General features: G+C 47.0%; 11 protein-coding genes across 11 annotated transcripts; 5 read left to right on the top strand and 6 right to left on the bottom strand.

Moving 5' to 3' along the window:
• Positions 1-54: 54 nt before the first annotated feature.
• On the top strand, positions 55-355 carry VTN77DRAFT_9704 (uncharacterized protein; the record flags this gene model as incomplete). The annotated part of the gene is made up of 2 exons (XM_069426340.1): positions 55-208; positions 279-355. The coding sequence occupies 2 exons, from the start codon at positions 55-57 to the stop codon at positions 353-355; spliced, it is 231 nt and encodes a 76-aa protein (XP_069273749.1).
• Positions 356-5395: 5040 nt separating this feature from the next.
• VTN77DRAFT_9703 (uncharacterized protein) lies at positions 5396-5782 on the top strand (the record flags this gene model as incomplete). Its single annotated transcript, XM_069426339.1, has 3 exons — positions 5396-5488; positions 5604-5695; positions 5746-5782. The coding sequence occupies 3 exons, from the start codon at positions 5396-5398 to the stop codon at positions 5780-5782; spliced, it is 222 nt and encodes a 73-aa protein (XP_069273748.1).
• A 189-nt stretch (positions 5783-5971) lies between these two features.
• VTN77DRAFT_9702 (uncharacterized protein) lies at positions 5972-6282 on the top strand (the record flags this gene model as incomplete). The annotated part of the gene is made up of 2 exons (XM_069426338.1): positions 5972-6057; positions 6114-6282. 2 exons carry the CDS (start codon positions 5972-5974, stop codon positions 6280-6282), a joined length of 255 nt encoding a protein of 84 aa, XP_069273747.1.
• A 702-nt stretch (positions 6283-6984) lies between these two features.
• VTN77DRAFT_9701 (uncharacterized protein) lies at positions 6985-7369 on the bottom strand (the record flags this gene model as incomplete). The annotated part of the gene is made up of 2 exons (XM_069426337.1): positions 6985-7206; positions 7310-7369. 2 exons carry the CDS (start codon positions 7367-7369, stop codon positions 6985-6987), a joined length of 282 nt encoding a protein of 93 aa, XP_069273746.1.
• Positions 7370-7947: 578 nt separating this feature from the next.
• On the bottom strand, positions 7948-8670 carry VTN77DRAFT_9700 (uncharacterized protein; the record flags this gene model as incomplete). The annotated part of the gene is made up of 2 exons (XM_069426336.1): positions 7948-8245; positions 8312-8670. The coding sequence occupies 2 exons, from the start codon at positions 8668-8670 to the stop codon at positions 7948-7950; spliced, it is 657 nt and encodes a 218-aa protein (XP_069273745.1).
• Positions 8671-12039: 3369 nt separating this feature from the next.
• On the bottom strand, positions 12040-13337 carry VTN77DRAFT_9699 (uncharacterized protein; the record flags this gene model as incomplete). The annotated part of the gene is made up of 5 exons (XM_069426333.1): positions 12040-12507; positions 12557-12753; positions 12819-12909; positions 12993-13125; positions 13186-13337. The coding sequence occupies 5 exons, from the start codon at positions 13335-13337 to the stop codon at positions 12040-12042; spliced, it is 1041 nt and encodes a 346-aa protein (XP_069273744.1).
• A 909-nt stretch (positions 13338-14246) lies between these two features.
• Positions 14247-15788, bottom strand: VTN77DRAFT_9698 (uncharacterized protein; the record flags this gene model as incomplete). Its single annotated transcript, XM_069426332.1, has 1 exon — positions 14247-15788. The coding sequence occupies one exon, from the start codon at positions 15786-15788 to the stop codon at positions 14247-14249; it is 1542 nt and encodes a 513-aa protein (XP_069273743.1).
• A 430-nt stretch (positions 15789-16218) lies between these two features.
• On the bottom strand, positions 16219-17154 carry VTN77DRAFT_9697 (uncharacterized protein; the record flags this gene model as incomplete). Its single annotated transcript, XM_069426331.1, has 3 exons — positions 16219-16823; positions 16870-16920; positions 16983-17154. 3 exons carry the CDS (start codon positions 17152-17154, stop codon positions 16219-16221), a joined length of 828 nt encoding a protein of 275 aa, XP_069273742.1.
• Positions 17155-18138: 984 nt separating this feature from the next.
• Positions 18139-19315, top strand: VTN77DRAFT_9696 (uncharacterized protein; the record flags this gene model as incomplete). Its single annotated transcript, XM_069426330.1, has 3 exons — positions 18139-18226; positions 18286-18519; positions 18582-19315. The coding sequence occupies 3 exons, from the start codon at positions 18139-18141 to the stop codon at positions 19313-19315; spliced, it is 1056 nt and encodes a 351-aa protein (XP_069273741.1).
• A 392-nt stretch (positions 19316-19707) lies between these two features.
• Positions 19708-21072, bottom strand: VTN77DRAFT_9695 (uncharacterized protein; the record flags this gene model as incomplete). The annotated part of the gene is made up of 1 exon (XM_069426329.1): positions 19708-21072. The coding sequence occupies one exon, from the start codon at positions 21070-21072 to the stop codon at positions 19708-19710; it is 1365 nt and encodes a 454-aa protein (XP_069273740.1).
• A 2993-nt stretch (positions 21073-24065) lies between these two features.
• On the top strand, positions 24066-25077 carry VTN77DRAFT_9694 (uncharacterized protein; the record flags this gene model as incomplete). The annotated part of the gene is made up of 2 exons (XM_069426328.1): positions 24066-24575; positions 24643-25077. 2 exons carry the CDS (start codon positions 24066-24068, stop codon positions 25075-25077), a joined length of 945 nt encoding a protein of 314 aa, XP_069273739.1.
• Between the last annotated feature and the right edge of the window lie 380 nt (positions 25078-25457).

The raw sequence follows: 25457 nt of genomic DNA, 5'->3' as shown, positions 1-25457 counted from the left end.
AATCTGATTCCTACGCTAGGTATCAACGAGCAAAACAATGGCAGCACAAAAACTATGTTTACCAAGACTTCGAACACTCTCAGCGATCTGCCACCTCCCCTGAGTCCTGACGTTGCTTCTTGTGAGGAGACTTCATGGGACGACTCAAAAGCTGGGGAAAGTCCGCATAGCTATTCTGAAACTTCTCAGGACACCGAAGGCACTCTTCGTGAGTCGGAGAGCGACAAAGAAAACATCCCTCCAAAATGGTTGCCAATAGCTCGATACTTCAAAGCTAGCGATCTGTATGGTGGAACAGGAATTCTCGGAGAAGGTCCGCAAATCTGCTACACCACAAAACTGCCAATGGACGTAGGGAATATTTCATGCTGGAACTGAAGTGGCAGTCGGAGTAAGATACATGGAGAGAGTTCCCTGCATTGCTTGAAGCATACTGGGAAAAGGTAGACATTCAGGTGAAAGAAAAGAGATGGCAAGCTTTTCTTTCCCAGGCAGAATATGTCTATGGAAGAAGTTTTGAAACAGAGTGACAGTAATCGTCTATTTTCTCAGTTATCTCCTGTCTGAGGCTATTATTTTTAGTGATGAGAGACGTACAGTTTTACCTTCTAGAATCACAGAATTGCAGTTACTAGATGTGGAGGATAAAGTATAATAACCAGTTTATAGCTTCTATTACCATTGGTACTAGCTAGGGGCTTTCTGACACACCCTCTAGTCCTTGAAAGCCAACCCGTGCAATGATACTGATTATGGTGTGATTAAGAAGTCTATAATCCTAGGAGTACGAATCAAGTTTTCGACTGCAAAGACAAACCACGGAAGAAAGGAGGATCGATTACTCTATTCTCGGTTCAAAGGAATGGTTAGGAGAACAAAAGAAGATCCACAGGTGATCGAAGAAGATTAAGTTATACAAATTTCTAATTTCTCTAAGCTCTGTTCCAGAAAGCTAACTTCTGCGAAACTGAATCCCTTACATCTGGTATTGTGAAACTAGCTCGGAGATTAATATACCTTACGGTCTTCCTTGTGGGGTGCTGGTAACCTGGGCGTATGTAAACAATATAAGGAGCCGCCACGATTATGAATTATCTGTCTTTCGATATCTTATAGGACAAAATAAGCCATTAGTCCACCTCACCGATTTTCCTCTTCACCAGCGGCGTCCTTGAATGCCGTGATTCATCATCCTGATCCAGTAGCAGCCTCCATCCTTCTGGGCAAGTGAGATAGCGGCAGTAATCAGTTGTCTCGTACAGATTGGACCTAGGTGCCGTTAGCATGCTACACATCAGCTCTGGAGATAACTTGGGTTCCAGCTGATTCGAATCAGTGAGTCGGACGTTATGAAATCCAACAGAACGAATGGATTTCACATTGCTTTTGAGAAAAGCTTCCAAGGAGGCATATGGTACTGCTAGATTGCACAAATGAAGCTGGCAGAGACTTAGTGTTCTGTGGGGAAGTAATTCCAATGGAGAGCCGCCCCCTTCTAAGCGCAGGACCTCAATGTGATCGAGTAACTCTCTGAGCAATTCCGATAAACTGAATAGATTCGGAACTTCCCACAAATGATAGTAAGGGAGCAAGAAGCAGTACAAATGAATACTTCGCAGATAAAGGCCATTTTTGCTAGTGGCCCGGATGGTGCTTGAGACAACTCAGATATGGTGTTCGTAAGACTTCTCTCCCAGGGTTATTCCTAAGTGCAGATATGACTCCAGCCACTCTTCCTCCACAGTGTTGTAAAAACACAAGCTAAGTTCAGCTAATTTAGGAAAATTTGCCAAAGCAGACAATAAGACAGTCAGATCCCTGCTGCAATCTATGATGCTGCACTGCTCTTTGCACATGTGGCGTAAAGTTATCATAAATGACCATGTATGGTGGACATTTGTCAGCCAGGTATCCAAAGTCATACAAGTCTCTTGCCTCTTCAACGTAGTCGCCAGGAGTAAAGATATCAGATTTGAACCACTCAAAGTCCAGGATTTCTAGACGAAACTTAATATGAAATCATGAATAAAAGAAGATTAGAAGGCTCTTACCAGACTTAAAAAGGTCTGGGACTACATAAGCAAAAGAAGCTATGTATAGACAAGCATCAGACTTGGAAAGGCATTCGAGGTCATTGAATCTTGTCTCTAAGAATTGAAACTTGACCTTATGAAAATTAAATAGTAAACATGCTTCTTTTAGCCCTTTGCTAATACATGACAATCTTTTAATCTCCCAAAACTGGAGAAGATCCAAAACCATCTTGAGAATCTCTGTAGAGAGAAGGTTAAGACAGGGTTTTTAGTGCTCTAAGTCCATTGCGAAGAGGATCTACAGGTAGTAAGGAAGAATCTCTCTGGTTCTATGTCTGGTAAATAATGTTGTTCAAAAAAACCTTTTAATGGACTCTTCAGATTGAATATCCTGCCTACTATAGCAGAAAAGTGAGCTGGTGGAGTTGAACTCATTAAAGGAAGAAGGCTCCCTAAAAAGAAAAAATTAGGATTTTGCTTCCCTTCAGGATAGCAGGCATTATAAGCATGGCCAGAGAAAATCATAGCCAGCTTTACGACTAATTTGTGGTTCAGCACCAGCATTTAGAGTCCTCAGGGTAAACAAAGATAATTTGCACATTCTATCCAGCTAGTATATTTGGTTAAAAGCAGATCCTCCTAGCTTTATATGTTTATTAGGAGGGATCTTCCATATCTGCTAGATATACTTGGAAAACTTTATAGTTATGTTTTCCTTAGGAGGTTAGAGCATGGCTTGCTGAGGGTACTATTCCCTAAGGATAGTGTGCTTCTCCTCAGCAGAGGAGCTTAATGCGAACCTTTCCTGCTCTAGGACAGAATATGGTGTCCTTAAAACTAATTAATATTTGCTATTTGCTACTTAACCATTTCTTGGCCTGCCTAGCATCTTCCTCTAATAGCCCCATAAGAAAAAAAGAAAAAAGGGAAGCTAATGGGAGACAGGAATGATAATGACTTAAACATATTATTACTATTGAGTAGTTATATAACTTTTAAGTAATTTAGAGCATCTAAGTATTAATAAGTAGATATGCCTGGCTTTTTCTGTAGAATCCCGTGTTACTCAGCAGAATATAGAGGCAGTTAATTGAGTAAGGTATACTGCTTTACCATATAAGCTGTTATGGGTTACCTTGCTAACTAAGCTCTCTAGCATTATTTCATATGGGCAAATATTTTGGCTCTTAGCCATGGCCTTGGATGTCTTAAGACAATCTCTTTACAGATTATAAGAAGGGATTTTCTAGATTGCTAGCAACTTCACAGACAAAACTAGCATACATAATTATCCTTTTCTCTAATATATATTTTGATTAGAGCACTAAAGGCAGCAAAGGGCCATTCCAAAAGGAACAAAAAGAAAAGGTTCATTTATGCCAGCTGTGCTTCCCTCAATAATTGCCCTTACTCTTTGCTTCTCTCATAGGAACTTGAGTTATGATACTTAGTTAAAGATCTCCTGAGCAGTGGACTGCTCTGGCAGTCATATAAGGATCTTCCTACTAAAATGTCTTAGAACATGAAGCAAAAGCATAAAAAAAGAAGATACTCTATCTTACCTTGCAGTTTAGGCATATAGAAGCTATACTCAAGAATGCCTCCAAACCCCCGTAGTAAGGAATGCAATAGTGCTAAATGTCACTGCCAGTATAGTGATAGGCTGCAGGGAAGAATTATATTTAAAGGCTATACTCAAATAATGCCAGGCATGAATCATCCTTTTTAGTGGCCCTGAATCTTGACAAGGCTCAATTCTATGGGTAGGCTTATTTTCTATGCTGATGAATTCCAGCTCCTTTAACAAATCATATGCATTGTGAAATATACCCTTAGTCCAACATTTCCTAATAACCAGACCAAGCCAAATGCTTTAAGTGCTGGGAAGAGTCTCTCTTTATGGCCAGACAGCACAGCCAACCTCTGGTAGCACATCCTTAAAAAGGTCAAATTCACAGCACTCTCCAGTTACTACTTCATATATTACTGCTCCTAGCTGCCTAATATCTGTCTGGATTGAATATCCATTATTATTGGCAGTCTCCATATAGGTATCAAGAGGCATCTTGGTGGACTTAATGTCTGCCATAATAATACGACAATTATATATATGTGTAAGTATGTGAGCCATCCCATGAAACCATAAGAGTTGAAGAGACTTAGATGGTCGACTTTAGGTCAGATAAGTGCATAGGTTACCATTCTTCATAAAGGCAAGCTGAGTGATTATCTCAGAGAAGCTGATATAGGGTACAATACCATTACAGTTTCCTAAGCATTAATAAATATCTTATTCATGTTGAAGAGCTTTGATATTCAGTTGCATATCGACATTACTACTTCTGCTCCATCTTATTAGTAACTTGACAGCAGTTTCTTTGCAAAGGACTACCAGCTATAGCCAAGGATTTGGTCTCCAGGGATAGGGTTGCCATCAAGGTTAACAAACAGTGAGGACATCATAGAAACATCTGTGTCTACTTAAGAGATTTGTTTAGGCTTACTTTCTTGAGCGTCAAGCCACATGTCCCTCTTGGCAGAGTTTATCAATTTCCCCTCTTTTCTTCTGATCGACAGAGCTGCTACTTGTCGTTGTTCCTAATCACTTTCTACCAGTCACTTTCTGCTAGTCACTTTCCGTCGTTTTCTCGCATTTTTCTGGCAGGTTGTCATTGATTCTGCCAGTCACTTACTGCCTGTGACAGCAAGGCTCGGAGACGTGGTCAGGTGACCCGGATCACATGTTTTACTAATTAGGAAAGGGGTTGGTTTCTTTGTTCCATATCAAACGCCTCCTTCACAAGCCCTCCTAGTTCTCCTTTCTTTTTTTCCCCTTCTCTCCAGCTTCGAATCTTAGTTAGATGGCTACCAATATGATCTGATTCATTTTGACTGAGCCGTGACACTGCCGGTCACTCTCTGCTGGTCACCTTCTGCTAGTCTCCTGCCTGTCATCACTTTTTTCTCTCCAGCTCGTCTTTTGGGCACTTTCGTTGCCTCTTGCACCTGCTAGGCTCTTGATGCCTCCAGGACTCCTACTACCCAATCCCTGAGCATAACATAGCAGAAGACTTTACCAACGGCAAAAACAAAGAAAAAACGCTCACCATCGGAAACACTGCTGACTGCGAGATTCTCGAACAGTTCAGTCACGTGACTCTCGAGATTCTTCAACTCCACTCCATTCCAAGTCGATGTGTCAGGCAGTGCCGTCTCCGGACATGCTCATCTACACATCATCATGCATTGATTTCGAATTTACCCGTTTACGACCTTTAGCAAACTGGAAGATGTTTTGTTTTCCACTGTTACCTCGACCTCTTCCCAAGAGGTTGTTCAGAGCCGTCCTCGGTATTCAAGCAATGAGAGTTTTTAACATGGACATCCACACTGGCCACATGTATAGGGGGAGCGAGATTCCGAAAATTGTTTACACGAACAGGCATGGGGAAACTGTATGTACCTTGGTCGCTATGTTTTTTTGTTAGGGTTATTGTTGTGGCAATCTAATTGCTCCTGCGACAGCCTGGCTGATATAGATTCTATTCAATGAACACGATCGACCCGCAGGATACGAGTTTGTGCCGTCTGGTAATGTCTTTATTACTCGGCATTGCCGCAAGCTCACGCAGGAATCCAAAAGACCAGTATATGCTGTCTATGTAAGCTTGATACTGTTTGTTACTTTACTAAAGACTTACCCTCTCTACAGAGCAATAAGTCTCGGAAAAAGTTTTCTATGCAAATAGGTATCTGTGTCCCCAGTGATGTCTTCGAGAAAGTGGAGTCCGATTTTGAGGCAAGAAGAGTGAGGATTGGTGAAGATTTATGGCGCAAGCTTAACCAAAAGTACCCTAAGATGCCGCCCACCGACAGGACTAAGATCCATCGCCTCATATGCAAACCTTGTTGGGAAATCCGTTCTGAATTCTTGTGAGATGACTGTCTATGCTTATGTTCGGGATCGATATACACGGTTTCTGAATATCTATAAAAAGCCGAACGCCGAAGGAATCTCTAAGAGGTTGAAAAGATTCTAGCCTCCTGGCGCAGTGAGGATTAGGTGCTGACAATCAACAGAGTCTCGGTGAAGTTAGTCGGAATGGTTCGTTCCGAAATTGCTGCCATATTTGCGGATTGTGGAGCCAATGTCATGTACAGTCCGCTTGATTTGATGGATTGTGGACAAAGAAGATTGCCATATTCACTAAGGGGATGCTCGAGGAGATACTTGAATCATCATTTGTGAGCCGATATCGCGTCTTTCTTTTGCTGCTGCGCCTGAGTTTTGTGGCTAGAGACGGGGGTGTTTTCTGCCCCATGTTCTGATCCTGCGGTCGAGGGTCACCATGACTAACAAGGCCAAGGACGGGAGGCCCTGGCCCTTGCTCTTTCACTCTGTGTCATTGGATTTCTTGCGCTATTAGTCATCATCTTGAAAATTCTTATGATAAAGTGAGGCAATACGTACAATGGAGGTAAAGTTCTGAATAGAAGCCCAAGGCAATAACTTTAGTAGGGTCAGGAGGGTAGAGATTTATGCTCAATGATTACGGTACGACTACAAATATTGCCCTCTGATAGCTAAACTCATCTAGATACCTACAAGCCATCAAGCTCTGAGCTACATCTAGTTCATGTGAGGAGTATGGTTTAGTAAGGGAATAGGGTCTATTGGACTAAGACGAGAGAATAAATGTTCTATGAGTATGATATTTGGCCCAACATGTGGCCAGTATCCTAGGTCCTCAGGCGCTGCAGGGACACAGACCTATGACCTCTGTGGTCCTCTGTCCAGAGCAGCAAAAGGTAATCAGTTCTGGGCCTGACTCGGGCGCAGGTTTGTAGTCCGAGGTCTGATGAGGTTGTAGGTCCAGTGTTCTATGGTAACTGATACAGGAGCTGAGGCCTCTCCATGCTGTCCTGGTCCGGCTGTCGTGAGTTTGATTTACTAAAGCTGGGGATGTAAGGCCCTGTTAGCAGGTCCAGTGACCTCGCTCTTTCTGCCTGGTACAGTGGACAGAGGACCCAGCTGGTCCTGGGTCCGCGGTCCTAGGACCAGCCTGGGCACAGGAGCGACAGCCGATGGCCATGCTGGCCTCAGGACTGCTGAGGCCTTGGGACCGTCTTCCCTCGACCTTTGGCGACCCAGGACCACAGTCAATTTTGCGTGCTGAGATCACTGAAAGAGAACAGTGCGCGCGGCTGCTTCCTCAGGACCCTCTGTCCATTTTGGTCGTTCCCCATCCATTCATTAACTCACCTCACTCACTCACCCTGCCATTGCCTGCCGCAGCGCTCCCCCGGAGGGGAGCCAGTTCTGGATTCTTCGGCATGTGGCTTGACGCTCAAGAAAATAAGCCTAAGACAGATGTCTTAAGATCAGTTCCAGCTTGGGACAGTTGTTCTGTGAGCTATTATTCTCTGTGAAGAGTCTCTTAGAGAGCGCAACACGTCACATGTCAAAAATCGAGCCGTCACAACTAATTTTTATTTACAAAATAAAAAATAAGATAGAAGATTGGTATTAGGCAAGGCCGTTCGCCTTCTTTTATTTTTTTTAAAAAAAATTTCCATACAAAAGCAAGGATTAATAGAAGAATACATGCCTATTCCTGCGAATGAAGCATTTCAAGCTAATAAATAATCGCCAAGTCGCCAAATTGGTAAAAAGAAACGAGACAATACAAGTACAGACAGCATGTCAGACAGCACTCGGTTCAGTGTGTATAGTATTCACAGAATCAGAATGAACTGCTATCCATCCATCCACTAGGTTGCATTGCATTGCATGCATCTACCGGAGATGCACTATCGATTATGTATATACATGAACGACAAGCACCAGTACCATCTCAGCTCATCTCATCTCTCCTCTAGTCCAGATACCTCCTACTTCCACAGTCATAGTAATTTACAGAATCCACGCAGCGGCACCGGCAACGGCAGCAACAACAGCCATGATCGGGCTCTTCTCCACGAGCGAAGATGCACCCGACATCGCCGTCGAGCTCGATCCATACGAAGACGAAGAGGACGTGCTCGACGAGCTGCCGGAGCTGCTGGAGCTACCGCTGTCGGAGGAAGAGGAGTTGGTCGTCGAGGTGCTCACCAGCTTACCGCCGGTGCCGGCTTCGACGGTCGGGTTCTCGCTCGCCGAGACCTCCTTTGCGGCGGCGGCGAATGCTTCGAGGGTCTTGTTTCCGGTAGCACTGTCAAAAAAGAAAAGCCATCAGTATGCATGTAGTTTGAGGTGCGAGAGGTGGACAGCGACTTACGCCTGATTGATAACCCCCACCATGCCACTCTCACAATGCTTCGCCTGACCGCAGTAGAACCAAATCGGGCTGGTGTCGTTGATCGTCAGGACGAACTGCTTCTCCGCCGGTCCGCTGGAGGTGGGCTGGAAACCGGAGTAGAAGCCGCCGGCCAAGGGCTTGCAGGGCTCGGCGAAGGAGGCCTGCACGACGTTGTGGTCCTGCGGGTAGAAGGTGAAGACGACCTGGTCGCCTACCTCGGCGGTGGTCGAGTTGGGCGAGAAGGTGAGGCCCTCGGCGCCGACTTTGATGTTGATCGTCTTGGCGGAGACGGTGGCGGCAGCCAGCAGGGTGGACGAGAGGACGGTGTTGAAGTGCATGTTGGCGTGTATAGAATGAGAGAGTGGTTATGTACTGTACTAGACAGAGTTAGCATGACTGAAGAAGAGACTTTTTCCATCTAAGAGTAACTCACTTCGATAAAGAATGAACGAGAGAAAAACACTGTATCAAACAGTGTTTTGTCGAACAGAAACAAGAAAACTCCCGCGGATGGATGGATTAGAATTACTGAGAAATGAGTGGGTGGTGAGACCTGCTTGATGGAGATGCATTGTCCGTACTTTGACCGGTTCTTATAGTCATCCATCCAGGGGAGATATCCACGGAGATCGTCTGGGAAAAGGGGCAGGGTCAAACATCAAACATTCCGTCAGTTGGACAGTTTCATCTGGCCGTGTGCAGCGCAGCTGAATCCTGAATTCCATCTGGGGAATCGCCTGCAATAGAAGACAGATCTGGTGAGCAGCTCCAGTACTAGTACGGCAATGTACTCCGTACTCACAATTGAGTCCAGTCCCTGCAGTAGCGTCGCATCTAACCTACCTAGGTTATGTGGGTAGTCTTGTCTGGGGCTTAGACTCTGACAGTCTATCCAAATTAAATTTAATTTCAAACGTCAAAGCGCGCGCCGAGCCTTCTAAATTCCCGATCGAGAAACACTGTGTCGGGAATTGGCGGGATGGAGGCAGCTGAAGCATGAGACGTTTCGGATCGGCGCTGGTGTCTCATGCAGACTCCGATCTCATCTCAACTCCACGATACTGTTACCACGTTAGTCGATGAGATCTGACTCAGTTGACACTGCTCATAAAAAAAAAAAGGGAAGGAAGGGGGAGAAGAAGAAGATCAATGCTCTATACACCCTTTGTCGCGACAACGCTTAGGAACTGACGCAGAGATCCATACCTTCCACATCGTGCTCCGTCTTCTCTATTAACGAACTGCTGCTTGACATCTTGTTTGGTTTGGCAGAGGTTCAGACAAACTAGTACGGAGTACAGAGTAGTGCTGTGGTGGTGATCGACACGACGGGACGACTGTATCAGCCACTAACCCCAGATTCTGTCCATGTGTTGCAAGAGCTCTGGCCGCGTCCGGTCTGTGACAGGGGGTTTTCTGAAAGAGGTAAATTGGTCGTGGATGGATATGTCATAGGGGACATGGAATATTTCCTAGCCTGGCACACTCGATCCTGCGCCATCTGTTGGAAGAGCTGCTATTCATTCCCCTTTTAGACACTGCAGAGCAAGGAGTCAGATAGACAAGACAGTTAGTTACTTACTTAATTTAGTTAAAACACTCCGTGTTAGAGCAAGCGCCGAGGCGTCTGGTCTTGATCTGTTGTTTGGGATAGGATAGAATAGGTACAGATCCCGTAAATTAAGCGCTGTGGTTCCTTTGCTAGTGTCTGAACTAAATATGAACCAATTACGGAGTACACAGTACTGTGTAGTTATCTAGTATAGTAGTTATCACGCATTATTATTATTGGCCATCATCAGATTCACCGGCCTTTTCAGAACTTTTAATCTACTGTAATACCCCTGTAACTAATTGTCTAAAGTAACATAATCGAGGTACATACATACAAATAATATTGTTATTTCATCTAGATGCTTCTATCTCTTATCAGCGACGGTGTCACACGAATGCTTGGGGGAAAAAAAACAGGCGGAAATAAAAGGACTCATTAGTTAATATTAATTAATGTCCTTGCTTCTTTACTAGTATGACGTTCCTGAAACGTGGAATGAAACACCCAGACTGCCAATCTGCCATGGGCCATCTTTTCCCTTGGCAGGAGATCTGCATCTCCTATCTCCTATCTCCTACGAGGTGAAATTGCAAGAAGACAGATAGCATCCAGATTTCAGATCAACTGTTCTCTCTTTCTCTTTCTCTCTCTTTTATTATTTTTTTAAGAAGGTCCTAAAATAAGGCGAGCAGTACATATCTAATACTCATACTCATCAGCAATGAGCTCGCTCCTGGTCTAGTAATCAATATTATGTGGATGGAGCCAACATGAGCTCCTTACGATCGTGTCAGCTTCCAATCTTGATACTCTGTTGAAAAAAAAAATAATAATCTGAACGATATATATATATATATAAAAGCTCACACCCTCGGATTCTCCTTCGAGAAGCGAGGATGCTCCCACTGCGCCTTTGGCGGGCGGGGTTTTACTACTATCTATCCCCGGCCTCATCATCTGAGATGAGGCAGAATATTCTATTTTCTGCTTTCACCTCGACAGAGGAGGGGGAATCGCACTAGAACCTGCAGCTGGACGTGTTCTCAAGCCTGGCTAGACTAGACTAGACGACTAGGCCACAGGCCCCAGTTTGTTGTCAGAGTCAACCCTTGAGTGAGATATATGGAGCGTGTTTGTTTGTTTGTTTGTTGCTGTTTACCAACAAATTGAAGCAACACCACCCACCCCTCCTTGTTGATGTAACTATGATATTGCTTTCCTAATACTTCAATAATCATAAGGAAAGCAATAACTTATAATAACAAATATCCTTAAGTCTTACTATTCTACCTATCTTATCTATCTTATAAGAATTACAACAGTTAGGCCTAGGCATAGCATAGCATTATGTATTGGTTAGGGAACAGATGATTAATATAGAACAGATTAAATCCCTCTTTCATTTATTTATTCCTTTTATTGTATGGTACTGTACATACCAAATCTATTATAAGTAATATGCCCTTAACCGAACCATGCAAAGGAGGAGTTGAGTAATGAGAGGGTAGGACAGAGTGTCGGTAGTACTACTCTTAAGGGCGATTCCTCTTTGTTCTTCCTTTTTAAAGAGCTGGAAGCTAACATTATTACTGTAAGAGTGCTATTAGTTTATTAGACAGGAAAGGCCCTGGGGCCTTGGGCTGGCTGTATAGTACAGTATGTATATACTTATACCCAGGCTATATATAGAGAGAGAAGCTCTCATATCTTCCCTTACCGAAATAATGAAAAACAACATTGGGTGAATGATAATAACACGAGGTTGTGTTCTGTTCTATTCTATTCCACGATAGTAATTATTGCCATGCCTGGATAATCTTCAAGATAAATACCATTGCTACCAACTACTAGAAAACAGAACTTTTCTTATTATTGAACCTTGCTTTTTGTTTTCTCTCCTTTTTTTCCCCTTTCCTTTTTTTTCCATAGTGGAAACCATATTAACCATTGACATCATTAACGTGATGAATGAAAGGAGTGACAACAAAAGTATATAAATCCACAATCCACAATGACTTCAGCTGTATACCAGAACAGAACAACAGAAAAGATTCAGTGCTGACAGACACCAGGTGGAAAGTCTCATGGTATCAGACTATGTCAAGCATGTCAGTCCAGTATCTCCCTTTCTTTTTTTTTTTCCCCCTCTCAATCAGTTGCTAATGCTGTTAGACCTCTTCCGTCCGGCACAGACAGGTTGCATTTTTGGCAACTCTGTCTTGTCATCCTTCTTGTCAGGTCCTTCTTTGATGACAACATTCCTCTCGTGCTTAGGCGGCTGACTTGGACTCCTGGGTCTGATTTTCCGCTCCTGATCGGGTGTACGGGGAGGTCTTGGATATCTCCACTCGCAGTCTCTGCTGTCAGAGGAAGTGGAAGTGGTTAACGTGGAGGTCTCTGTGCCCGCAGAAGTGGAGGCTTTTGTGGAGGCTTTTGTGCTAGTAGATGTGGAGGTTTTTGTGCTTCTAGGAGACTGGGACGAGCGCCAGTTGACATTGGAGGTGACCGAGCTTGAGCCCGCGTTGCTCATCCAATTCGACGAGGTAGATGCCTGCGAGAGCTGGGGGCTGGCGGCTTCCGGCTCAAGGTACAAGTAGAACTTGAGACTGTTTTCGAAATGCTGTTGACGGTTAGCTGCGGACCTTGACCTGATGGAGATGAATTCTCACCTGAATAGCCTCAAGACAGTCTTGCACATAGACAAATATGATTCTGCATACTTGCGTTACATAGCATTCCCCCCAGATATTGTAGGCTAGTTCTGGATGGATATCAGAGAATTCGAGCGGACCCCGTTTGTTGATGGCTTCCAGGTACAACGGCTTGTTCATTGGGGCGCCTGAACGGAGACCCAGAATGCAGGTTCCTAGAAGAGCAGAAGAATATCAGAAAAATCCGATCCAGAGGGAAAGAAGGGATGCTTGTACTTACGTCTACAAAACGCCTTTTCAACCCTCAAGCGGCGATTGTGGAGGTAAACATGTTCGCTACACAGCAAAGCCACCATTGCGTCGTCGACTTTCTGTGAGACATCATCAGTACGAGATCAAACAAACCTGGTAGTGGTAGATGATAACTGAACAGACCGAAATCAAGCTGACTCACCTCGAACTGCAGAAAGGCGGTGGGCAGACGCCTCTTGCCGTCATACTTAATCTTGACATGGCACTTGCCGAAACGAGAATACAGTGCCTGCAGATCCTTGGACAGCTTTTCGGCAGGCACGCGGATGGAGAGGCTAGAAGCAGTTAGTTTATGACACGATATTCCAGCTGATGAGTGAGATGAAACTACTTACTTCCCAACAAAGAGACAGGCGTCTGGGGAGAACAGCCCCTGGGCGTTCTGTGCACACGGCGCATCATACAGCCGGTCTGCGCGCTGGGGGTATGTTGGATCAACCTCAACCAGAGGTGCGAGTTCTTGAGCCTGAGGTTGTGTGAGCGCCATAATTTGGATATCGGTTCGATAAGATATCTTCAGGGGTAGATTGAAGCAAGCAAAGTTATGATAATGCGATCGACGTGTCGATGATCCGTATGAACAGTTCTTCTTGGAAAGAAAAACTGGAGAAGAAAGAAGAGAGTTCGTCCGAGGCAATCCTTTGAATGAAATCTCTCTATAGCTGTGTGCTACTCTCTACCCCACGGACGCTGGTTTGGAACCGAGGCAAGCTACTATACCTATCTCAACCATGATGACGGCAGACATTTGTTGGAATTCTTCATCAGGGCCATGGTATGTACCTACTGATTCTGCCATCCCACAACCCCAGGGCCGCAGGGTAGACGATCGATTCGTGACTTATTGGCTGCTGAGGATATTGTAAATCCTCGCGACCAAGGTTCGTTTTTCTCACAGTTGACGGTGTGATTCGCTGAGACAGAAATATGAGCTCTTTTTGGTAGGTTATTGGATAAAGCTCGCAGAATTCTTCCTAAGCGATCCGCCGAATCGCGTAGGCTGAAATCGACGCGTTGTTGCCTTCAGAAACATGGGGATTCCCGCGCTGGTTTCTCTGATATTGGTTGACCCAAACTATCGAATCTGGACAAGATGGTTAGAATCAGATTAGTTCGGGCAGAAGAGACTGGATTCTCTCTATGCAACCACTGGATATGACGAACGACTAGTCGAGTTTGGCTTAGTCCTGTATCTCGACTTGGATGCCTTAGTAAATACCTACCATCTACTACAGAACCAGACACTTCTCGGATGAAGGAATTTATGAGAATAGGCAGCATTGGAGACTACTCAACCAAACTAGCTGTTTACCAGGTAGCTGTCTACTAGCTGTCTACAAACTAGTTATCTAGAGGACCGTTCTGTCCGTCGAACTAGCACAACCAGAGCGATAGCTCAAGAGATCTTACGCAAAAGCTTGCAGCTGATCTTGTGTTCTCCGTCTATCCAATCCTTGCGCTGGCATTCTTTCGAACAGTACTCCATGACCTTGCAACTGCCGCATTTCAGCACTTTGCCTCCGCCTTGGGCTTCCTTCTTGCCACAGACAAAGCAGCTTCCCTTCTTCGAAAAAAGATCTCCCAGGCGATCGGCCATATTCTGAAGAGACTCATTGATTTTCGACATAGACAGGGCGAGAGTCCTCTCGACGAACGGAACTGAGAAGCAGGGCGAGATTGCCGCGCGGACCGCATGCTTGCAGACGTCCTTCCAGAGGGCTGGCTTGTCGATCTTGTAATCCTTACTAAATTTTCCCTTGCCGCATGAACAGAGGATCGGTTCGCCAAACTTGACCGACACCGGTATCTGCCCTTTGGCCTTGTATTCGCACGACGACGTATGCTCCCAGTCACGGCAGCGCTCCACAAACGCGGGCAGAGCGTGCTTCCAAAGAAGCAGCTCACTGTCGTCAACAAGGATTGACACGAGGTCACTCGTCAGAGCAGCACTAAAAAAGGGCATCAGTTTTGGGATGACGTCCATGCTCAGTGGGACTACTGCCGCATCGAGAACGACGCTTTGATTAGACATATCCAAGCGCACGTTCGATGGCAATATCAGTATGTGGACGCCTCCATTACCACGATGGTCTATGCCGAACACGGCGTGCCTCTGTCCGCCTTGAAGTGCGGTAAAGTGCATAAACAGACTCAAGAGGGAATCCTTGAAGTTGATACGGGAATCCTGGCATTTGATTCCTGACTTCAAGCATGTGTCTCGTTCCCGTCGCTCTCTGGCGGAGAACATTGAGCCCACATGTGGGTTCATCCACTCAAGGTTCGACTTGTCTTTGATATTGAGGATCGGCAACCGATCAAGTTTGACGTACGGCAAGTTGCGCAGCGTAGGTGTCTCCTGCAGGACTGTGGGGAAGAGACTTTCTGGACGAACAGAGAGCGAATCCTTCGCGGCAACAGGCGCGATGTATTCTATATAGGAAGACTTGCGCGCAATTCTTGTCTTTCCGCCGGTCAGTTCGAGAGGTATCGGGAGAGATATCTGATGTCGAAAATCCGAGCCAATATCTATGGCAAGCCTGAATGGCGACAATTGTTGAACACTGATGACAGCTCCGCTGCGTAGCAGTTCTTGATCCTTGGACGGGAGAACGTCAAGATGAGTTGTCAGATGAGCGATCTTCAATTCGGGATCGAGTGACACGCGAAAGCTGACAGTCGCACATGCTGACGTGGATTGATTGGACAACGGCTCGTTCACGGAGCTCTCGCTGGCAATTGGATATTCTGGCGTTGTTGGAGCGCAAATTGACACATGTCCCGACATGTTCGGGCGATACCGCGTTATGAAGACGTCTTCGCTGGCTAGTGTGGACTGGTGGATGGAGAGGAACAATCCAAGCTCGTCTGCCAGAGCCATCACAGACACGGGAGTGATCTTCAGTGCGAAATCTACTTCCGTCGAGAGGTCAGGGCGCATAAGCACTTCCCATGTGGGAACTAGGACTGAGACAACTAGAGGTGCAGTGCCCTCCCATCCCTTGTCGTCCCCCTGGACCTGTATGGCAAAGCTGTCGGTATATCTCTGGTCAAATGTCTGCACTTGCCCAAAGCCAAGCTGAAGATCGGGGAAGATGTTTTCTACATTGTCGACCGCAACATGAGGGGACCGTAGTACGACGTGAGCGGTTGGGCTCCCATATTTTGTCGGTGAGGCTTTCTGGAAGTAAGCAATCTTCTTGCGAGGGACCACCAAGGTCACGCAAACTACAGAAGGAATATCCTTCCAGCCTTTGAGGGGACTTTCCTCTAAATTGGAAATGAGACCCTGTAGACCAGGTTCGTAGCGCGAAACTAATCCAACGCTGCTTTGAAACACTTGTTCAAACCCTTTGTCGTCCCTTCAGGCTTCAAGGGTGAATCTTTCGATATGGGGGTATAGACAGTAGCCAGGTGAAAAGCGCGAAGAGGGTCAGTACGTAATGTAAGATCAGATTCTCGCGAAGCGTTCCAAACATGGGATTCATGTGCCTGGCTTGACTGACGAGCTGTTTCTCTAGTGTGGTTATTCCCTTCTTCCAGTAGTACTCGTACAGTTGGGTCATATCTTCAAAAGCATGCAGCGAACAAGGGGCCACAGACTGGATTCCGCTGAGGACCTTTTGCTGGCCTACATAATATTCCTGCATCTTCCGTGCTTTTTGGATTCCAAGTCTGAGTCTTTGCTGCTGCTCGGAGAACCCGCGTCCTTGAGACGGATCGATAGAGTAGAATTCCCACAAGCGAGCCACTTTTGCGAACGTGGTGCTGTCGCAAAATCGGAGCAGATGGCCGTACTTGCCATCGTGCCAGTTTGAAAGTGTGCTCGCTGTTGCTTTCAACTTCTTCGCTTGCTCCCAAAGAAGCTTGAGGGAATCGTCGTCGAGGATGACATCATAGTAGATTCTCCAGATCCGATCAGTGTTCTCGCCCTTTTCGTCGTCGATAAGCAGGGTGTAAAGGGTAATGTTGCGAGCTAATCAGGTCAACGTGTGCTCTGAACAGGAAGGCAGGTTATATACCTATAATTTCGGCCTCGATGTCGCAGCAGGTTATGTCAAGCTTGCGGCCATCTGTACGTGTCAGCAATCAAGAAGTCTCGTAGGAGGGACTTCCACGCGACTCTCGTACTTACCAAAACCTGGTCCAGCATACGCGGTAAAGAGAACGTTGCGGACGTCACCGCATCCGAGAAGCAGCAAAGCGGCATCCTGATCAGGGGGAAGTGACTGTGTCAGACAGACCGGCGGCGTGTTGCCAATGGCATAGAAGAAGGACATGCGCTGTATGTGCGCTGGTCCTATCATGGTGCTGTTTGTACGAGCCTTCCGCTCGATTCGAAGAGTTGTTGAAAAAGGAAGGCGCGATCTGGGGAGAGTCGACACGCCAAAACGAGATCCAATGCGGTGATATGGCAGATCATCAAAGAAGAGGCGACGTTTATGAGCGTATTCCAAGAAGGGATGATGAAAATGGTGCTGGATGGTGTTTGTTTGGGAGCTCTGGAGATGGGCTGAACACCAGCACTGGCCCTAGCCCTGAGCCCTAAGCCCTACGCTGGGCGGGCAACAGGCAACAGACAAATAACTGATGCAAACAAATAGCATGAATAAACAACTGAGTTGACCAGATTGCTAAACCAAGACAATTTCTTAAACTAAAAAGGAATCTGGAACAGCAAACTGGCCCCAGGGTTTATAACACCATAGTCGCTCTTAGATGTGTTATGTATTGAATCCCTGCTTACCATGGTGCATTCTACTCATGAACTCACAACAATTATGATTCCTTTGGTGTATATGTGGCTGGGGTCTTTAATCCCTATTAACCTATGCTTTATCTGTGATATAGTCTTCAAAGACCACTGAACTCAGCTCTGCATGAGTACATGGTTCACGTTGTATATGGCACGTGATGCACGTGATCTCTTGCTGATGGAGCAGTGCTTGTGTTCCTGTTTCAGGAACACACCGAACAAAACAGTATTTTTTTAATTTCATTTTTTTTTCCGTTTTTTTTTCTTTGGAAAAAAATTACGATTAATTATTTACACACTGTGTTTCTGGGGTACTGCTTGCCATTGACTTTGTATTGTATCGTATCTTGTTATCTTATCAGGAGATCTTACCTCGATTTATTACTAGCGCCACCCGCCCGAAAGCTCAACTTCGGCTTCAAGTCTACCTCCGCATTCTCCCCATCGACAGCTATCTCCGCACGGCAGAAGAATCTGCCCAGAAGTTTTTACAGGCGCATTGAGATGACCTATTTCTTCTAACGCGATTATCGCCATGATCCCGACTGCGCGATGCCTCGCGGCCAAGCCGCCGGGTTTCTTCAAGCGGACCACAGAGGAACTGAGTCGATTGACGCGGATAGGTAGTTTTCCACATAGACTAACGTTCTCCCCTCTGCCGCAGCTGATCTGACCTCTTTAGCGTGGAATGTCGAAACACTGCAAACCCCGACCAAGCCCTACAAGCTCCTCGATTTCGAAGATGAAGCCACCGTCGCAGCCTGCAAGACAATGGCCGACCGCGCTGTCGGCGGATACAGCACAGCCAATCTCGACTACGTCCCCGCAGACCCTGCGACGAATACCCCGGCGCATGCGCGGTTCCACGGCACCATTTCGACCAAGCTCCCTCCGAACTGGCGGGTAGAACGGACGGGTACGCTTGACGCCGGTTGAGTTACGGTTGAATTATGTGGATGGATGTTGACCGTGAAATAGGATACGCAGCTTTTCGCAACAAGGATCGCGGATTCTGGCTGTTTGGACGTCTCTTCTGGGACGTCGACCCGTACACCTACCTTGCGCTTCGCGTTAAGTCCGACGGAAGACGATATACCGTCAACATCCAGACAGACTCCATCGTCGAGACCGATATCCATCAGCATCGACTATATACGCATCACCACCGTGTGCAGCGGGCTCCTGGGGAGGAAGCAGTGGCTGCTGCTGCGATGGAGGCGTCCGAAGACGAAGAATTGAACAAGATCCTGCATCCTAGCGGCATTCCTGCCGCCTTGTCAGATATCCCGCCTGAGTCAACCATCATTTCGTCCACCGCCAGTGCAACGACGTCAGGGTCGAGTGGGTGGGAGACGGTGCTGCTACCATTCAATTCGTTTGTGCGGACGAACCACGGCATGGTCGTGGAGCCTCAGACATCGTTGCTTCGCCAGCGGATCAAGAGTGTTGGAATCGGCCTGACGGATCGGGTGGAGGGTCCGTATGACCTGCGAATTCATCGGATCTGGGCGACGAACGGGATGAGCGAGGAGGAGATCGAAGAAGAGAGACGGATCTGCGGGGGAAACGCGCTGGCGGTGGACGAGGGCGTCCGGACGAGGTGGGGATCGAACCGGCCTCCAGAGAAGAAGGAATCTTCCGACCGGCGGGAAGAGAGCCGGCCACCGTCGGTCAAGGGGCTGAAGGGGTTGAAGTCGGAATGGGAGCAGTAGCACGGCGCAGTAAGCAGTGATTTATGTGATTTGGTCAGAACGAGCTCATCTAGTTGTACAGTATATGAATCGAGCATCTGGAATCACTTGACAATTTCCATGCGTATTCCATCGATCTATGGTTATGATTCCTTATCTTATGCCTTTAGATTGAGAACTCATGATTTTTTTTTACCTAGGTAAATAACGCTATCGCAATCTCGATCATCCGTTATTCTACATTATCTACAGTACCGTACCCCGTACATAGCAGTAGAAACAAACCTGCAACGGCTTCACTTCGGTTCGTTTCCGTCCGTCTGTCTATCTGTCTAGTCTGGTGTGTCTAATCTAGTCTGATCTGATCTGCTCAACCGATCTACTCACGAGACTGATTGCACAATACCTAAGTGTTATTGACGAGCAGACTCCCTCCTACGCTTCCCCTCATCCGCCACCTTCACAGCCTCCGCAACCCTCTCCACCAACTTATCCACATCCTCCAGTCCCACCGACACACGGACCTGCCTCATTGACCACCCAAACGACTCCGCGCGAGCCTCTGTCTCAGCCGTCCCAGACCCACTCCGCCCAAACATGAGCTCGTTATACGGCAGCGCGAGCGTCAAGTGCGCGCCCAGGTGCGGGCCCATGTGCACCTGCATCGCCTCGTAGAAGGCGATCATGTCCTCTTTCTTGTCGAATTCGATGCTGAGGAGGCACCCGTATCCCGGGGTGAAGTCCGGTGTTGGGGCGCGCATGAAGGGCGTGTAGTTGTCGCGCGTTGGGCAGACGGTGGGGTATAGAACCTTGGACACTGTGCTGGTGCTGCTGCTGGCTTTGCTCTGAAGGAACTTGACGACGGCTTCAGCGTTGCGGTTCAGGATCGCCGATCGCTGGAGATAGGCGCGGCTGTTGCGCTCGAGCGCTACCGCGTCTTCGACGAAGAGCTCATTGTGGAAGCTGTTGCGGAGCAGCGGGCGCAGCTTACGGTATGCCGGGGCGAGCGGATTCAGAACCAGACTCCCGCCTAGCACATCAGCATACCCGCTGAAGCTCTTCGTCAGGGAAGTAACCACGACATCCGCGACAGAGAATACGTCTACGTTGCAGAAACTGCCCACCGTGTCGTCGATGACGAGCACGAACTCGTACTTATCCGCCAGCTCGCGCAGTCGCGCCAACGGGCTGCAGACCAGGACTGGGTTGGACGGGAACTCGACGTAGAGAGCCTGAATCCTGCGGTCGTGCTGGGCCTCAGCCTCGAGGAAATGCTCCAGCGCAGCGAGGTCGGAGTCGTCGCCGCGCCCGAAGTGCTCGTATCCAGCGCCGAAGTCCTCGAGGATGTGGAGTGTCGAGTTGAAGAGACTGCCAAAGGCCACTGATTTGTACTCATTGTCGTTCGCGGCGCTGAGGTACGTGTGCAGTCGGTAGAGGGCGGCCATGCCGGAGGGGAAGAGGTAGACGTCGGCAGGGGTGAGTTTGGGGGGGAGCAGATCCCCAGCGGAGAGGGGGGGCGGGGCGGAAATAGACGTGGCGGGCGGAGCGGGGGCGGGGGCCCGCTTCAGCAGGGAGACAATGCGATCGCGCAGCTGGGCGTGGACGGGGCTGTCAAGGAGGTAGGTCGGCTTGGGGACGTAGTAGTCGTCGTCACCGACGTTGTTAGGGTCGAGGGGCAGCAGCTCCTGCAGGGCGTCGACGTGTGGGAGCAGAAAGTCCGCCAGCCGGGTCGAGATGCCGATGCCGGGGTGCTGCCAGAAGCCAATGATGCCGGGCATTTTGGCGGCAGGAAAGAAGATGCCGTACAGACGGACGCTGTAGATGTCCAGGACCTTGAAGGTCAGATCCGCGGCGGTGAGTCGCTTGTCGCCGCGGCGCGGACTGGTCGCGTACGCCTTGCAGTCGGCGAGAGTCTCGCGGGAAACAAACAGCAGAGCGAGATAATCCTCCGGTAGACCGACCTTTTTGACTATGGCTTTCGAAAGCTGGACATATCACATTAGCATGGAAGACCGAACAGTATATATGCCACCGAAAAAATAAACACACAAGCTACAGCATATGTACAGTACACAGTTACTGACGTACCTCTCGAGTCTTGAAAAACACCCCAAGACGCGGATAGATAGCTTTCAACCTGGTAAACGTGTCCGGATCGCCGCGGGCAATCTTGCCGATCGTTTCCCACCCGCGGACATGCACGGTGATGGCATGCGTGTTATCATTATTATTCTTATCCGCTGGTGGCAGCGGATGGCCAAAGGGGGTTGTGATGGGGTTGACCATGTTAGTTGACTTGATAAAGAAGAACTAGGCTCTGTGACTGGTGAAGAAAGTTCAGTGTCTGTCAGATTTTTCATACCATCAGGATATCGATTCTTAAGTGAAGAAATATTTGTGTTGTTTGACTGAGCTGAGCATCAGTGAGCTTAGCCTCGGCAGGTTACTTATGTAGTAGATAGGTAGGTAGGTAGGTAGGTAACGTCCAAGGCAGTGCATACCTATGTATAGAATAATAACATACTTCCTCGTGCAGATCAACTCAGGAGATTTCCTTGATTGGACAACACATACCACAAGTGACTGTTATTGGGTAGAGCTGTATTGTATTGTGTTGCAGGGGCGCAGTCGAATCCAATCAGGATTCAAGCAGCGACAAACGTTTTGATATTCTGCGATTGAACAAAATAATAGATAGGAGGCTAGTCAATAGATAAATACGTCTAATTATCTTTACTAATTATATCCTCATGATAAATATGCACCTATCCGCGAATTCACATTGAAGTTGCGGTGTCTGATGAGTTGGATCTTTTTTCCTGCCGTACCGACCAAAGAACAACTGGGAAGACCTGGCGTCGCAGTTGCACAAAGAAAAAGAAAAAAGAAATAGAAAAGGAATAGAAAAGAAATAGGAAAGAAAAGAAATGAAAAGAAATGAACGCACACAGAAACACAATGACAGTTCGAGACTTACTTCTAGGAGCTTGCAATCTGCCTATGAAGCCTGCAGCTACCCGCAATGCAGAAGATGATAGAAATCCACCAAACATAGGAGTTTTTTAGCTTAGAAAAGGCCTATCTTTCTATTCTTCCTATCTCTCTTATTCGTTCTATTAGTGTAATTATTAGCCTCTGAACATAATCTCTCTAATATGTTACAAGCTTAGACACTCCTTCAGCTCTTTAGTACTTATTTTTTTCTAGATCTTTTATTAGATTAGGTTATTAATATTATTCTTTTTGGCTTTATTATTAGTTTTATTTTGTCTTCTTTCCCATTTAGAGCGTTAGAAGCCGATAAAGATGTTATTAATATCATCTGGGTATTACTATAAATATGGTTATTGGAGGTATCTGTATCTGTTATCAACTTCAAGGTTATTTTATAGTTCTTAGATCTGAGTATTGGCTATTCAATCCTGCTATATAGCAGATAAATAGATTTTTTATCTAAGAAGCTATTTATTTCCTTGTCCAGCGTTCCTTTCTTATCTTTCTTAATCTTCTGAAAGTGGGTAGGTAATATTTACTACCACATAGAGCTGCGGACTATAAAGTCGGGCAGGAGTTATTAGTAGGTCTAACCATGTTATAAATACTACTAGCTACATATGTACTACTGCCTTAGGGCTGCAGGAACATGGTTATACTCATGCAGCTAGCTGACGTATCACCTTTACTCTATATATAGGTACTATATAAGACAGGTACTTTGTCACTGAAATGGACCTGGTAAGAGAGAAAAAAAAGTTGAAATCCAAATAATTTCTTTTTTTTCTTTCTTAGTCTTTAATGCTCTAATCTAACTGTCCGCTATACTATATTGCATCATATCATCCCCGAATGTACTGTACACTGTACAGTACCTTGGAACCCTTGACGTGGAGTGTGAACTGGATAGAGATAGAGTATAACAGACAGGAAGCGCAATGACATGCATTCAATAAATGGCCTTTAGATTAAATTAAATTATTAGACTACGAATGTATTGCAATATGTCAATACATTAACCAAGTAATGTTGAAATTAGTACAGTCTGAAGGAGTTAGGGCAAGAAGAGGATACCTAAGTGTCATATTCCACTATCCATACACGCATTCTAAAGAATACAACTGGAATTTATTGTCCATGACGATCTGTTACGAGAGTTGACCAATGCTATCACATGAATTCCCTGATGAGATTAAGTATGTACAGTACATACTTACTGGATGATTGATATGTGGGGTAATTATTAACCTGATCTATACATCCCTGTCTGTCCTTGACGGATCTCCCAATCAATCGTCTTCTCAGACATGGCTGGATCAATTCAGCCTGAATTCCCAGGATAAATGAATAGGCTCATAATCTGTCGAATTGACGCCCGATATTCTTGCCGAGATAGCCGTTTCCAGCTGCTGGTTCGCTACGAATGATTGTCTTAGTCTCATTTGCTTCTGCTTTAGCTATCGAGAAGCAATAATACTGGTCCATTGGTCATTGATCAGTGACTATCGACTAGATAATCCACATACACATGACCGCTTGAAAGATCTTCCTCGTGGAATCGATATCTGGCCGTGCGGAGCATGTGGGTTTGATATCAGGTGAACGGAGCAGTATCTTCCGTTCTAATTTCAACGTCAATGAGTCATTGCTTGCTTGCTCCTGACTCTACTATATAAGAGTGGGTATACTCCTGTCTCTCCGCTGACACTTCATTCTGAAGTAGTGTCTGTCGACAGTTGCTGCCTTAATACTCCGTCATTCCTACGCGATCAACGCCATGGCCCCCGAGCCCGTGCTCACCCAGGAGCAAAAAGACCACTTCATGAAATATGGCTACGTCCGCCTGACGAACTGCTTCTCGCGCGAGAAAGCCACAGCCTGGACGAAAGACGTCTGGACACGCCTAGGCTACTCGCCCACGGACAAATCGACCTGGACGCGCGAACGCATCAACATGCCCTCCCACAAGTCCGAGCCCGTCAAGACATTCGCACCCAAAGCGTGGGCCGCCATCTGCGAGCTGCTCGGCGGCGAGGACCGCGTGGCGGAGGAATCGGCCGTGTGGAACGACGGACTGATCGTCAACCTGGGCACGCCTGAATGGGAGGGCAAGTGGCCTCATCCGCGCGAGCTGCAAGGGTGGCATGTCGATGGGGATTTCTTCGTCCACTTCCTCGACTCGCGAGAGCAGGGGCTGCTGGTTATTCCGCTGTTTACCGATATCCAGGAGCATGCTGGCGGGACGATGATCTGTCCGGATGCAATTCCTCATATTGCGAAGCATCTCGTGAGTCGTCTGATTTCTTTCAAGGAATTCTTTTTTTTTTTTGAAATAATCTTTCTAACGACCGCAGTATGATCATCCCGAAGGCGTCTCCCCCCGAATGGTCCCCCGTGGCCAGCAGCCGCAGCACGAAGGCCTCGGCTTCTACAGCGAGATCGTCCAGAAATGCCACGAGTTCTACGAGATGACAGGCCAGGTCGGCGACGTGATCCTGCTGCACCCGCTGATGGTGCATTCCGCCTCGATCAACAGCCTGCGCATCCCGCGCATCATCACCAACCCGCCGGTGTCGCTGAAGGAGCCGTTCAACTTTGACCGCGACGACCCGAGCGAGTACAGTCTGGTGGAGCGGAAGACGCTGCAGGCGCTGGGCGTGGACCGGTTGCGAGGGTGGAAGATCACGGGCGAGAGGGCGGCCGTCGTGCCGGAACGGCTGAAGATCCAGGCTGAGATGAAGAAGCAAGAGCTGGAGCGGTTGAAGAGGGCAGCAGAAGTGGCAGCGTAGTCTGTCTTGCTTGTCAACTCCTAGAGCATTGCTTATGGCGTTAGGAAGGATTACTCATTCTTTCTCCTTCAACCTGCTTGTCCGATACTCCGCGCGAGGTCCTGTGCAGTGATATTCCCGATTGGGCCAGTATTCTGGCTCATAAGGTAATCTCGTACTGCTCGCATCAGTCTAATGAACAGGTACGTCCAATTGCTACTGACCCCCCATGCGATGGAACCTCACATGGAAGCTCGTTCTTTAGCCGGTGGAGTAAGCATGCAGGGGTCCGGAATGACCAGATCAGCCGGAAGTAGCTATCTTTCTGTCCTCGAGTTGGTTAGGAAGATACCTCCGTAAGGGTCTGTGCAGGATGCTACGATGTACTGACCGACTCGAGG

This window comes from Rasamsonia byssochlamydoides (assembly GCF_041956645.1).
Source record: "Rasamsonia byssochlamydoides strain NRRL 3658 unplaced genomic scaffold VTN77scaffold_92, whole genome shotgun sequence".
NCBI lineage: Eukaryota > Fungi > Ascomycota > Eurotiomycetes > Eurotiales > Trichocomaceae > Rasamsonia > Rasamsonia byssochlamydoides.
The sequence above is the reverse complement of the archived record's forward strand: the minus strand, read 5'-3'. Positions and strand labels throughout refer to the sequence as shown.